The sequence below is a fragment of the Eubalaena glacialis genome, chromosome 13, assembly GCF_028564815.1.
Source record: "Eubalaena glacialis isolate mEubGla1 chromosome 13, mEubGla1.1.hap2.+ XY, whole genome shotgun sequence".
Taxonomy (NCBI): domain Eukaryota; kingdom Metazoa; phylum Chordata; class Mammalia; order Artiodactyla; family Balaenidae; genus Eubalaena; species Eubalaena glacialis.
Window position 1 is genome coordinate 27,090,603 of NC_083728.1, and position 13,335 is coordinate 27,103,937.

Genomic DNA, 13,335 nt, shown 5'->3' on the forward strand with positions numbered 1-13,335 from the left:
GGAAGCAAGTGCATTACGAAGTGAGAAGGCCTGGGCGGGGGCAGGGAATCGGGGTTTTTTTTAAGCACCTATTCTTTGTGCCAGGTATTGTCTACACCTTATAAATCCTATTTTACTGACATGGCACCCATTTTGAAAGGAAGTGAAGGGGTGTCTTCAAGGATACACAGCCCTCTGCATTCTGCCTAAAGCCCATGGCCTCCCTCGTCGGCAGGAAGTGGACCCCGGGTTGCAGGCAGCCCGTGAGCAGGTTAAGGGCGGCATGTTGGGGGGTGGGGGGAGGCACTTGTGACTCACCTTTGCCCCAGAGGAGGGCTCTGTGTGTGTCGCTGGCTTTCCCTGACCCCAGATGCAGAGTGGAGGCGGGAGAGGCTTGGCCCCTGGATACATGCGGTGGCAGCAAATGGAGCTTGTAAACTGGAGCCCACTGGCCTACTCAAGGATTTTTGTTTTGTTTTGTTTTGTTTTGGGGGAATTTTTTGTGGTGAAAAATTTTGTGAAACATAAAATTTGCCATTTAACCATTTTTAAGTGTACAACGCAGCAGTGTTAAGTACGTTGACAGTGTTGTGCAACCAGCACACATTATTTCCAAAACAGAGTTTTCATTACTCTAAACAGAAACTCTGTAACCATTAAGCAATAACTCCCCATTTCACCCTTCCCCAGTCCCTGGTGTCCCCTCATATACTTTCAGTCTCTATGAATATGACTATTCTAGATATTGCATGTAAGTGTCCTCATTCAATATCCGTCCTGTTGCTTCTGACTTATTTCACTTAGCGTAACGTTTCCACAGTTCATCCATGTTATAGCATGTATCAGAGTTTCGTTACTTTTTATGGCTGAATAGTATTTCATTGCATAGATAGACCACGTTTTGTTTGTCCGTTTGTCCAGTAAGGTTTTTCAAAATGTGAACAATGTAAGTCAGTCACCAATATTTAAAAATCTGGATATTTACATAATGATGCATATTTCCAGTTTCTTCTAAAAACTTGGAATGCATAGCTACACGAGGTCCGGGCTCCTGGCCTCATGGGTCTCATCTGCCCAGCCACTTCCCCTATCAGACTGAGGTGGCATCTGCCTACTCGGAGGGGCCGTGCCACCATTGGAGCCAGCGCCTGAGGTGCACAGCCCTGGGGGGAAGGTGTTGGCAGCTCAAGAGTCTGGGCCAGCACCCTGGGCTCCTGAGCTGGAGGGCCCTGGGAACACACACACACACACACACACACACACACACACACACACACCCGCGCACACACACACACACACACACACACCTGCGTGTGTCCTCACAGCACCCGAGCCTCCTTCCTGCTCATGCCTGGAGATGCACAGGGCGAGAGGGTCCGTGCTCCCTGGAGGGAATCTGGCCGGGAGGCAGGCAGCCGGGGTGCCACCTCTGGGCCCGTTCCTGGTGTGACGCTGCAGGAGGCCGTCGGCCTGACGCCCATGCTGAGCGTAGTGACGGCCCCCTCTGTGCTTGGTGTGGTGCCCACTGACCCGCCTAGCAACCCCTCCTTCCAGAGGAGGAAGACAAGGCCCTCTGAGGTCGAGCAAGTGGCCTTTTGGGGGTGGTGCCAGGATGTGAAGTCACACCTGCAAGGTGAGCTAAGAATGGGCACTGGCCAGAGCTCAGAGGAGCTCAGACAGTTGGCCAGGACGGGTGTCAGTCCTTGCCCTCCAGCTCCTCGACCCTGGCAGAGACTTCTGAATCCCGGGTGCTGGGGCTTCTCTGGCAACGGGCCCAGCCCTGATGGGGAGGTAGGCAGCTCTCAGGACCGACCCTGAGCCGCAGAAGGAGGCATGAAGTATCCCTCGGAAGGATGGGCACCAGGCTGGGCTCGGGGCTCTGAGTACCTCCTTCCTAGGGACAGTGGAGGAAGGAGGCCTGCTCTGAGAAGGTAGCGTTGAGCCAGGTCTTGAAGGTGGACTGGCATTTACTGAGCTGGAAGCAACATGGCAGGCAGGCAGCAGAGCCCAAGCAGAGGCCTGGAGGTGTGAGGCTTCAGAAGTGGCCCAGTATAGTGGGACCTGGGCTGGGGGAGGCTGCAGAGATCATGGGACCAAGAACACACCCGGCAAGAGTGCCGACTCTTCTTGGGCAGGCTGTGGGAGCGGGAAGGTTAGGGAACAGGGGAGTGATAATTAGACTGGTGCTGGGAAAGGGTGGGGTGAGCGAGGGGAGCTGGGGTGCTGAGGGGGGAGGTCGGCCAAGGAGGCTGGATGGGGTGGGGGTGGGGTGGATGTGGTTTGGCAAGTTGGTGGCCCATTCACTTTCTGTGTGTTTCAGTAATGTGCATCTGTCCCCCCCAGGAGGGCTGGCATCTTGGTCTGGCAAGTTGGTGGCCCATTCACTTTCTGTGTGTTTCAGTAATGTGCATCTGTCCCCCCAGGAGGGCTGGCATCTTGGTCGTAGTCACTACTTTGTTTCTCAGCTTGGGACAGAGCCAGCACGCAGTAGGTGCTCAGTAAATACTACTCATTCCACAAATATCTAGGTTGGTCGCTGGAGACACTGCCAGAAGAAAACCAGACCCATCTGTGATTGAGGAGGAGGGGATGGGCGGTGAGGTTCCAGAGGTAGCAAGGCGGCTAGCCTGGGGACTATGGGATGTAGCTGAGCAAGGCGGGGGGATCTTTGGGGTGGCTTTGAGTAGAGCCTGGAGCTGCCCTGCAGGAGGTTGGAGAGAGCAGTGACTGCCCAGAGGAAGAGGGGGAGAAGGAGGGGCATCCTGGCCCAGGGGACCTGCGGCAGCCAAGGGGGAGGGGTGCCATGGCGCGGAGGCCTTTCCCATCCCCCTCTGCCCTGGGCCCTGGCTGCTTGATGGGCAGCCCGGCCCCGCCCCTGGGCAGCCGGGAGGCCAGTGATTGGTTGGCGAGCTAGAGCCGCTTGGTCGCCATGGGGACGCTCCGGAGGTGCGCGTGCCCAGTGCCCAGCACCAGGAACTAAATCTTCATAATCTGCCGGCTGGGAGGGTGGGGGTGGGGTCGTGCGCGACCCTGGCCTGGGGGAGGGGGTGGCCTGGGAGGCGGTCAGGGCTCACAGTGGCCGCCCCTCCCCCACCCACTCTGGTTGCAGGTGCAGAGCCGCTTGGGCACCTGGGCGCCACCAGGAACCACGCGGTACTCACCTGACAGTGACCCCGGGATCTTGAGCGTTGCTTGGGCCTCTGCCTTCTCAGCTGATCAAGCAGGAGGCTGGGGCAGGGTGGGGGAAAGGGGCCTGGAATTTATCTGAAGTGTCTAGCCCCCTAGTTAAAAGTTTGTCCTCCTAGATCCCCCAGCAATGCCGTGCTGTCTGCAGCAGGGGGCGCCCTCCACAGAGCTTTGTTGGGCTGTCACTTCAGGAAAGCAGGGATGGCCCATGAGGTGCCAGGGATGCACCCGCAGCCCTGGCTCTGGGTGTTCAGTGCCATGTGGCCGTGCACCAAGGGCAGATCTCTGTCTGCACAGGCTGCCAGGATTGGCCTGGGCCTGCTTGCTGGAGGGAGTGACTAACTGGGGCAGGGGTGTCACAGTGGACCCATCCTTCCTCAGGCAGAGGATGGAGAAGTTCGAGGGTCTGCTTTGGGGAAGGGGTCCTGTGGGGAGAGGGTGTAAAGGGGCAAGGCAGTGGTGAGCTGGAGGAAGAGGGGGGCACTGGCCAGGCCCCATGCAGCCCCTGGGGTGTCGGAGGACCTCTGGACCTGCAGCAGGCAGGTCAGACTTGAGGCTGCAGCCACTCACTCCCGGGCCCTCCAAGCTGGATATGGCTTTTGTGGGGTGGGGGGCAGGAGGCACACTCCATGGCCGCTCCGCTCCTGATGGCCCCAGTTTCTGGCAGAGGGACCCTGCCCCCACCTCAGGCTGGGGCAAGGCTAGCCTCTTGGCGCCCCCGGCGAGGACGGCAGCGCTCACCTACTGCCCAGGGATGCTCGTGAGGACAACACAGGGCAAGTACCCCCTGTGGCTGCCGTGGCCACGTACCTGGTGGGGGGGGGTATCTTAGGGGACAGTGGGTGCTGAGGTGGGGCCTCACACCCAGGCCTCTTGTTTCAGACGACTCCTCTTCCGAGAGCGGCAGCGGCAATGGCTCCTCCACCCTGAACCCGTCCACCTCGAGCAGCACACAGGGAGACCCCGCCTTCCCCGAGATGAATGGCAATGGCACCGTGGCCCCCGTGGACTTCACCGCCACCGCTGAGGATCAGCCCATCAACCTTTGCGACAAGCTCCCGCAGGGCTCAGCGCTCGGCACGCCCTCCTACCCCTCCGACGCCGATGGACTGCGGAGCCGCGTCAAGTACGGGGTGAAGACCACCCCCGAGGTGTGTGGGGCTGCGGGCTGCTGGCCCGCCGGAGCTATGAGCCTCTGCCGCGCCCGTACACGGCAGGGTTGTGCGGGGCTGACGTGAAATCACGCGTACCGGGGTTGTGACACCAAGTCAGGGTGGTAGCCTTGGCTGCTCTGCCATCATTTTCCTGGGGAGGCTCTGGAATGGGAGACCGCTCAGTTGACCTCGAGCAAGGCCCTCACTTCTCTCAGCCTGCACCCCCATCTGTGAAGTGGGGTTGTTGGCCTCTGCCTTGGTGGACGTTGTGGGTGACGTGTGGCCTGGCCCCCTCTGCCTCCAAAACAGAGTCTGCTGTGAGGAACAGCAGCAAGTGGGCTACATTCAGCACAGAGGCCCAAGGCCTCATGCTTTCTGGCTACTCTGCATGCCTGTCCCCATTGTACAGATGGTGCAGAAAAAAGGTGAGGCCTTTGTTTGTGGCCCCAGGGATGTGGATGTGTGAAACTCAATAGACCAGGCTAATGGGGGGCGGAGAGGTGCCCCACCATTTGGCGCTCCCCTCCCCCTCCCCTGTTGCTTCCGAAAGCCATCTCCGGGCCACTGAGGTCTCCTGCAGCAGTGCAGTGCGGCATGGGGGGCGGGAGCTCTCCTGGGGGGTGTTTTCTTCTGCCCGGGCTAGGGGGGCCAGAGGTGCCTTCTCAGAGCTCTACACTCCTGGGCTGCAGCCACGGGCCCCTGCACAGGTTCCTTTCCCTCCCAGGGCCTGTTTTCTCTTCTGCAGAGGGTGTGGGGTGGGTGCCAGTGCTGGCTTCCAATGACGTGTCTCGTGGGAAGGTTCTGTACAAATGAACGGGTGTTCAGTCATCGCTGTGTGTCTGAGCCCAGGCTGCGGGGCAGGTACTGGCCAGAGCACTGTCTTCCCTTCTTTGACTGGGTCCCGGGGCAGGCACAGCTGCTGCCTCGGCAGGCAGAGAGCCAGAGGGCGTGAGTTTGCCACTGTGGCCTCAGGCCACGTGTGTGGACCATGGAAGTGAGATGGGAGCATGAGCGCCACCGATAGCTCTTCTGTCTCCTCTGACGCTGGCAGAGGATTGGCCAAAGAGCACCTGGGAATGTGACTTGCCCAAGGCGCCTTTGACCCTCGGTTGCGAGTCTGACACAGCCCAGTGGGAGGCCAGAGGACCTGGGTGTCCCTTTCCCCTTCAGAGTCTATGTGTGGATCAAGAGATGGGCACGAGGCCAGGGACCCTGGGAGGGCCGACCCCGGTGGGTGTGGTCACGTGGAGGCTGGTGGTGGCAGCTACCGTGGGGCAGGGCACCAATCAGTATCTGTCTTTATACGTTTGTCAGCAAGAGCTGTATGCCGTCTGGGCCGCTATGTGGCCACGTTGCAGGGTGTGATCTGCGGCTGTTTGTTTCCTGGGCCTGACTGCCTACTAGATGCCCACCTCCTTGAGGGCAGGGACCGTGTCTCCAGGACACTGCTAGTCAGGGTACCACTGAGTGAAGTCAGGACTCGCCAAAGCCTCAAACTTTCTAAAAGGCAAATGACAGTGGTCCTCAGGGAGCCTTCCCAGAGCACGTGTGGCAGGGGGCAGGAGACCGGATGGGAACTGAGCAGTAAAGGATGAAGAAGATGGAAAAAGCAGAGAGGAGAGTGGGGAAGTGCATTCCCAGGAGAGCTGGGGAAGGGTCTTGTTCCAGGAGGGGCTCAGGGGGTGGGTCCCTTCTTTACTGCAGGACAGGTGACTGCCCAGTGGACTGTGCCTGGTTGCCTCTCCCCTTTCTACACACGCTCTGCATCGGGGCTGACGGTGACTTCCAGGGGTGGAGGCAGACAGGAGAAGCCCAGCCCGGGAGCTGCGGGGTTGCCCTTTTGCCTGATGGGCCTGTCTCTTTGGCTGGTTCTCTCCCAGCCCATCTGTTCCTCATCCCCGACAGACAGCACACTCACTGCTTTTGTGACAGCTCGGTTGTCAACTCAGGGTTGCAGCCCCTTGGGGACCAGGGAGGAAAACCCCGAAGCCAGAACAGATCTTGGCACAAGCAGGAGAGGCTGGCTGGTGGCGGGAAGGAGCCCTTTCTGTGTTTGCATTTCCCTCGTGTGATGAGGCACGTCCTGGCGTGGGCACTGCCGCCGAGTAAACCACTATCCCCTCCACTGAAGTCCTCCAGGGCGCCAGGCCTCTGCATGTGTGGTTGTGGGCAGTCCTTCCTATAGCCGCCCAGGGAGGGGTGGCAGCATCGCTGTCCCCGTGTCACAGGGGAAAGGAGCAGAAGGAAAGTGACTTGCTCAGGGCCTTGCAGCGGGGCTCACGTGGCAGCTGGGTGTGCTCGCCGCGCCTGCCCCCACGCTCACCGTGGCCTGACCCTCTGCCCCCCCGGCCCTCTCTCAGTCCCCCCCCTACAGCTCGGGGAGCTACGACTCCATCAAAACCGAGGTCAGTGGCTGCCCTGAGGACCTGACGGTGGGCCGGGCCCCCACAGCAGATGACGACGACGATGACCACGACGACCATGAGGACAATGACAAGATGAATGACTCCGAGGGCATGGACCCTGAGCGCCTCAAGGCCTTCAACGTGAGCGCCCGCCCGGGACGGCCGGCTGGGGCGGGGGCTCAGCTGGGCCAGCCCTTCCCACAGCCTGTGTCTCCTGCAGATGTTCGTGCGTCTCTTTGTGGACGAGAACCTGGACCGCATGGTGCCCATCTCCAAGCAGCCCAAGGAGAAGATCCAGGCCATCATCGAGTCCTGCAGCCGGCAGTTCCCTGAGTTCCAGGAGCGGGCCCGCAAGCGCATCCGCACGTACCTCAAGTCCTGCCGGCGCATGAAGAAGAACGGCATGGAGATGGTGAGCCCCAGGCTCCCCGCACCCTCCCGGCCGCCCGGGCGCTTTTCCCACAGCCCTCTCAATACCCCTGGAAGCAGGCGTTGTGGCCCCTGGTTCACAGAGGAGCCCAAAGCCCAGTGCTGCCCTGCCCACCTCTAGGGCAGGGTCTCTGCGCCCTAACACTGGCTGCATCCCCATTCTGCCTGCAGACCAGACCCACACCTCCCCACCTGACCTCGGCCATGGCAGAAAACATCCTGGCAGCTGCCTGTGAGAGCGAGACGAGAAAAGCAGCCAAAAGGATGCGCCTGGAGATCTACCAGTCCTCTCAGGTGCCTGCTCGCTGCCAGCCACTGGGAGGGTGTCCTCAGCCATCCCGCAGATACTACCACGGCCCCTGGGTGCAGAGGGAGCAGGGAGGGCATCCTCAGATGGGAGATGGAGATGCTGGGGGGAGGGGGGCGGTGGGGGGGAGTCAGAGGAGCCCAGACACAAAGGTCTTGCAGACCTAGGAAGGGAATCTGGACTTCATCCCGAGCCCTGAGAGTGTCTTCAGCCGGGCAGGGACAGATTAACTCTGCCATGAAGATAGATGAGCAGATGGGTGGCTGGGGGAGGCCCTGGGCAAGGCAGCCACGGGGAGAGGCAGAGTCCTGCAGGTCCCGCGCCGGGTCCCAGCAAATCTGGGGCCACCAGCCACCCCCGTCCAGGAACCGTGGTCAGGGCTTGCTGCGCCTGTGGTTCCCCAGCGCCTGCCTCCCGCTCTGCAGGACGAGCCCATAGCCCTGGACAAGCAGCACTCCCGGGACTCCGCAGCCATCACCCACTCCACCTACTCACTGCCAGCCTCCTCCTACTCCCAGGACCCTGTGTACGTCAACGGTGGCCTGAACTACAGTTACCGTGGTTACGGGGCCTTGGGCAGCAACCTGCAGCCCCCTGCCTCCCTCCAAACAGGAAATCACAGTAATGGTGAGTGCGGGACACCAGGCTCTGCGGCTCCCTGACCAGCCGCCTTGGGAAGGGGGCGGGGCAGGCGGGGAAGCAGCAGAGGCAGGCCGGGAAAGTGACTCCTTGGCACAGGGACCCTCCCCATCTCATAATCTTAGCCAGTTCTTAGCTTGGAAGGCAAGGTTAAAACGAACAGCCTTCCACTCCTTTCTGGCCTCCCCGGAGGCTTGCTGGGCCTCTCCCTGGTCCCCTGCCGCTGCCCCACTCCCACCTCCACGGGCCACTGTGAGCAGAGTCCCAGCCAAGGCCCTGCTCTTCACCTGAGTTGAGCCTCTCCACACCCTCGTCTCACCCAAAATGACCAAGTCTCAGTGAGACGGTCGCTGGCCCAGGTCTTGCAGAGTTGATAGCAGAGCCAGGATTTGGTCCCAGGCAGGTCACCTCCCTCTCCAGGCCACCACTTAGGACCTCACTTGTGAGATGAAGGTTCTTTTTTTGAAAAGCATTTCTTAATTTTTAAAAAACATTTATTTATTTTATTTTATTTATTTTTGGCTGCGTTGGGTCTTCGTTGCTGTGCGTGGGCTTTCTCTAGTTGCAGCGAGCAGGGACTACTCTTCGTTGCGGTGCGTGGGCTTCTCCTTGCGGTGGCTTCTCTTGTTGCAGAGCACGGGCTCTAGGCACGTGGGCTTCAGTAGTTGTGGCACACGGGCTCAGTAGTTGTGGCTCACAGCTCTAGAGCGCAGGCTCAGTGGTTGTGGCGCACGGGCTTAGTTGCTCCGTGGCATGTGGGATCTTCCCAGACCAGGGCTCGAACCTGTGTCCCCTGCATTGGCAGGCGGATTCTTAACCACTGCGCCACCAGGGAAGCCCCGAGATGACGGTTCTTTCACCTGGGAGCAGGGCCCCAGCCCTTTCTGCTGCACTGTGGGGCCCCATCTAGGTCACCTGGGGCAGTGGTTAGCTGTCTGTCCCCCACTCTAACCCCAGGAGCTGGTGATTCCCTAGGTGCCCCCTGTAACTCTGCCCAGGTGACTCTGATGCAGACGGAACACAGGCCAATATTGGAGAAACAGTCCCCAAAAGATAGAAACCTCCCCATGGAGCTAGGTGCTGCCCTGAGTGCGGACCTCAGGCCCTTTCACGCTGAGGCCTGGGTGGCAGGTGCGGCAGGGGAAGAGCGGGTTCCCCCGGTGGAGGGCAGCCTGGCGGCCTCCGGGAGCTGGTGGGGTCAGGTGGCGGTGATCCCAGGGCCTCTTGAGCCAGGCATCTGGATTTAGTTCTGTGTGCAGCGGGAGCCACAGATAGGCTTTAACCAAAGGAGGCTATGAACTGTGCTGTCTGCCCTTGTGGTGAGATTTTAATGGGTAGTACAGGAGGCAGAAGCAGTGTGCTTTGGGGGTCATTCAGAGGCGAGAGGAAAGGCTGGGGGTGACAGCAAGTTCCTGCTCGACGAGTAGGTTAGAGGAAGGTGCCGCCCGCAGGCCAGGGAATTCTGGTTCTAGGTCTTGGCTGCACGTGCCTGAGAATTCCTCTCAGGCCCTTGTCCTTGGCCATGGGAGACCCCTTACTGTTCCTGGGCAGCGATGGAGGCAGCTGGTCCCTACCCATGGCAGAAAGCCCAGACACCCTCGCTCACCTTGCCCCCCACCACCGGCAAGTACGTGCGGGTCCCTGGAAGATTCCTGCCTGGGCTTAACTTCTCATCCTTTCCTAATGCCTCTTAACCTAAAATAAGAGGCTGCCTGGCCCTAATCCCTGAGGCTGAGGCCAGAGTGGCCAGCTGCAGCAGGGGTGAAATGGCTGTCCCAGGCGGGCTGCTTTCCTTCCAGGAAGGAGCACGATCTGACAGCCCTGCTGAGTGGGGACCCTGGTAGAGTGTGTCTGGAGACAGGTGCGGGGTGGGAAGTTAGAGCCCCCCCTGTTGCGCATGGGGAGAATCCTTCCCAGGGGGCAGGCGATGGTGATAGGCCCCCACCTGGCACCACACAGCAGGGCCTGTCTCGGGCCGCAGCTGCCAGGGCTGCTCCGGCCTCTCTTGAGGGCCAGGCCTGCTGCCCTCCTGCCCTGTTCACACTTGCTGGAGAGGCTTCAAGAAAGGCCACTAGCTCTGCCCCTGTACCTCAGTCTCCCTGGTTGCTTAGAAGTGGGTGGTGAGGTCACGGAGGCCGAGATCTGCTCGCTGACCTCCTGCCTGGGGCAGTGGCGTCCTGTGAGCACTGGGTTTGGGTCCAGCAGTTGGAAGAACACCACGGGCAGTCCCAGTCCCACTGCCCTCCCAGCAGCAGCCCTTAAACGAGGGTTCAGTCCATTTGGCACCTTGGTTGGGCAGTCGTGTTGGTGGCTCAGAGCTCCTCACTTAGATCATGGGTGGATCTGGAAATCCAGGTCAGCCCAGATAGATAGACTCAGGCTCTGCCTGTCTTACCTGGGGTGCTGGGCAACTCGCACCCGCTCCGGCCCCTCTAGCAACCACCTGGCTACCTGAGTGGCTGCCTGTAACCAGAGCCCTGGGGGAAGAGACGGAAGGCCTGCTCTGAGCATAGGAGTGAAGAGGACAAGGCTTGGGGGTGGAGGGAGGAAAGAGAGGAAGCCCAGGGCCAGCTCACACCCATGTGGCAGGCGGCTCCGGCCTTCCTCTGCCATCCCCAGCCAGTGTCTGGAGGGGACCAGACCCTGCAGCAGCCGGGAGCCAGCGCAGGCACCCCTGCCTGCTCCCAGACTATCCCAGCAGCCACCCATGTGGGAGCCAGCCACCTGCTTGGCTGCCCTTCCCAGCAGTTCCCAGCCCCAGTCCTTCCTCCTATGTTTCATTTTAACGGACTTCCCTCAACCCTCAATTCCAAGGATGTTCCTTAGCAGGCCAGTTCCCAGGACCTCCTGCTTGACATCCCTGTTCTCTGATGAGAGAAGAAATAACCCCATGTGACAGACTGTCCCATCTTAGATTCCAACTTCCTTCCCCATTTGGGGGCTGCACCAGCTTCCTTTTAGCAGTAGTCGAGTTTCCACAATTTCTCCCAAGATGTTACTTCTGGTCTATGTGTCTCCAGTGACAAGAGCTTGTCCATCTCTGTAGCAGCATAAAAACTGCCACTATAGGGAGTTCCCTGGTGGCCTAGTGGTTAGGATTCCGGGCTCTCACTGCCATGGCCCAGGTTCAGCGCCTGGTCAGGGAACTGAGATCCTGCAAGACTCATGGCGCGGCCAAAAAAAAAAGAAAGAACGAAAGCTGCCACTGTAGGTGCAATAATGATTCAAACTGGCTGTCAGAACCAGTGGGGTAGTGGGGAGCTGGCTGGTAACTGAGAACTGCCTCACACACCCATGTACGATGATCTCTGCTTATGGGGGTTGGGGGCTGGGCAGGGCACAGGGAGACGGACCTAGTTGGGTCACAGAAGGCCTCCCAAGCAAGCTTCCGCTCCCACACCGCCAGATCCTCTCCTTTGGCGGTTTTCTTGCTGAACACCTCGAAAGAATGCTCCAATTCCAGGAGCTTCTGTGTCTCCTGGAAGCCCTTTCCCAGTGGGCCTCCCGTAGGCTGAGCATCCCGAGCCGCGCTGAGGGGTTCACCGGCGTGGCTCAGCCCCAGGGCCAGGGGCCCAGGGAAGTTAGGAATCGCCCATGGCGGGGCCGAGCAGGCCGCCAGTCTGGGCTCGCTGACTCCAGAGCCACGGCGCACCCCACAGAGCCGTTTGGGAAAGGTGGAGGGGAGACCAGGCCTGGTGGCCCCAGCACACACCCCCAGTGTGTTTCGGTAAGACTGCAGGCTCCCTCTTTGTTGCCACCGTTCAAGGGCAAAGGGGAGGTGATTTCTCTAGAGGGCCCCTCTGGGTCCTGTCTGACCTTCCGACCTTCACACACCCACCCTACGCTCTCCCGTCCCAGCAGCATTAATCTTCCACCTTGCTTGGGCACAAGAGAACTTCTCAAAGGCAAGGGGCTTCGAGGTGCTGCAGCCCACCAGGAGGAGGCTCAGCCCCCAGCACCTCCCTCCACCTGCCCCTCCAGCCGCTCTCCAGCAGGGCGCGCTCTGTCTGGCCGCTCCAGCCCCGGCCTCTTTCCCAGGCCCAAGCAGGGCAGCCCAGGGCAGCCAGCCTCTTTCTTGCTCTTCCCCGGCGGCGGCGGCGGCGGTGGCGGTTGAGAAGCCCCTTCCTTGTCTCATGAGGCGCACACATGGGTGCTTCTTTTCCTGGCCTTCTGGGGCTGCACTCTGGGCTCTGTCTGTACAGATTGCTGTCCCCCTCGGGGGCGTCGGACCCCCACCTACCGGCAGTGTCTTAGCCGCCCCCTCCCCCGCCAGCTCGAGGCCGCCTCCTCACCCGGAGACCAGAGCCCAGAGCGCGGAGGCCTGACAGTCCTCAGAGAGCAGCCGAGGTGCGATGAGTGCCAGGGAGCTGGCATCAGAGTGCTGCCCGGCCCGAGGCCAAAGCCTCCCCCCGACCCCAACGCAGGATCACCCTCGGGCTTAACAGAGAACCCCACGTCTTGTCTGCAGGCCCCCTTCTAAGCACTAGGGGTACAACCGTGGAGACAGACGAGGGCCTCGGGCCCCCAGGATAGGGGAAAGGGTGCCCCTCCTCACCCTGGCTCCCCTCCTCGCAGGGCCCACGGACCTCAGCATGAAAGGCGGGGCCTCCACCACCTCCACCACGCCCACGCCCACGCCCTCCAGCAACAGCACCAGCCGGACCATGCCCACTGCCCAGCTCAGCCCCACCGAGATCAGTGCCGTGCGGCAGCTCATCGCCGGCTACCGGGAGTCCGCCGCCTTCCTGCTGCGCTCAGCAGATGAACTGGAAAACCTCATTTTACAGCAGAACTGACCCAGCAGCACGTGGAGTGCACTACCCTAGGGAAGGAGGCTCTCCCAGCCCCGGACCGGCTTCCCGCCTCACCAGTTGGTACCTTTTGTTTTTTGAAAGAGGTGGATGCAAAAGAGCTGTTTCTAGCCACACTCCAAGCGCCTGAGACTCTGGGCACAAGGACACTTTTTTTTGGAATCTCACCACACGGGTGCTCTGACCTGCTTGGAAGAGGCCAACGGGGCAGCTTTGGAAGGGCTGGGGCTCCCCCTGACAAGGCGCTGGGGCCGCAGCTCTATTTAGAATCATCTTCGTGGACCCTGATGTTAGAATCCCACCCCCAGATAATTACCTTTCAAGTCTTAGGTGAGCAGAATTGCATATTTATTGAGAAAAACAAAGTGGACCCTTTCTTCCTCTCCCCTTAGTAATTTATTTTTCTGAAAATGGATTCTTTTGTG

At 60.2% G+C, this 13,335-nt stretch overlaps 1 protein-coding gene across 7 annotated transcripts in view; it reads left to right on the forward strand.

The window, feature by feature from the left end:
* The window catches only part of NOL4L (nucleolar protein 4 like), a 129,404-nt gene that overhangs the window by 112,037 nt on the left and 4,032 nt on the right, over positions 1-13,335 (forward strand). For 6 of the 7 annotated variants that reach the window (XM_061209994.1, XM_061209997.1, XM_061209996.1 and 3 more), the window contains 6 exons: positions 4,048-4,316; positions 6,680-6,865; positions 6,945-7,136; positions 7,325-7,447; positions 7,886-8,087; positions 12,675-13,275. In XM_061209994.1, the coding sequence (XP_061065977.1) occupies positions 4,048-4,316; positions 6,680-6,865; positions 6,945-7,136; positions 7,325-7,447; positions 7,886-8,087; positions 12,675-12,895 (1,193 nt within the window). In that variant the 3' untranslated portion in view covers positions 12,896-13,275. Of the gene's footprint in view, positions 1-4,047; positions 4,317-6,679; positions 6,866-6,944; positions 7,137-7,324; positions 7,448-7,885; positions 8,088-12,674; positions 13,276-13,335 lie in introns of those variants that run through there. The other variant, XR_009703528.1, reaches the window with a different exon arrangement.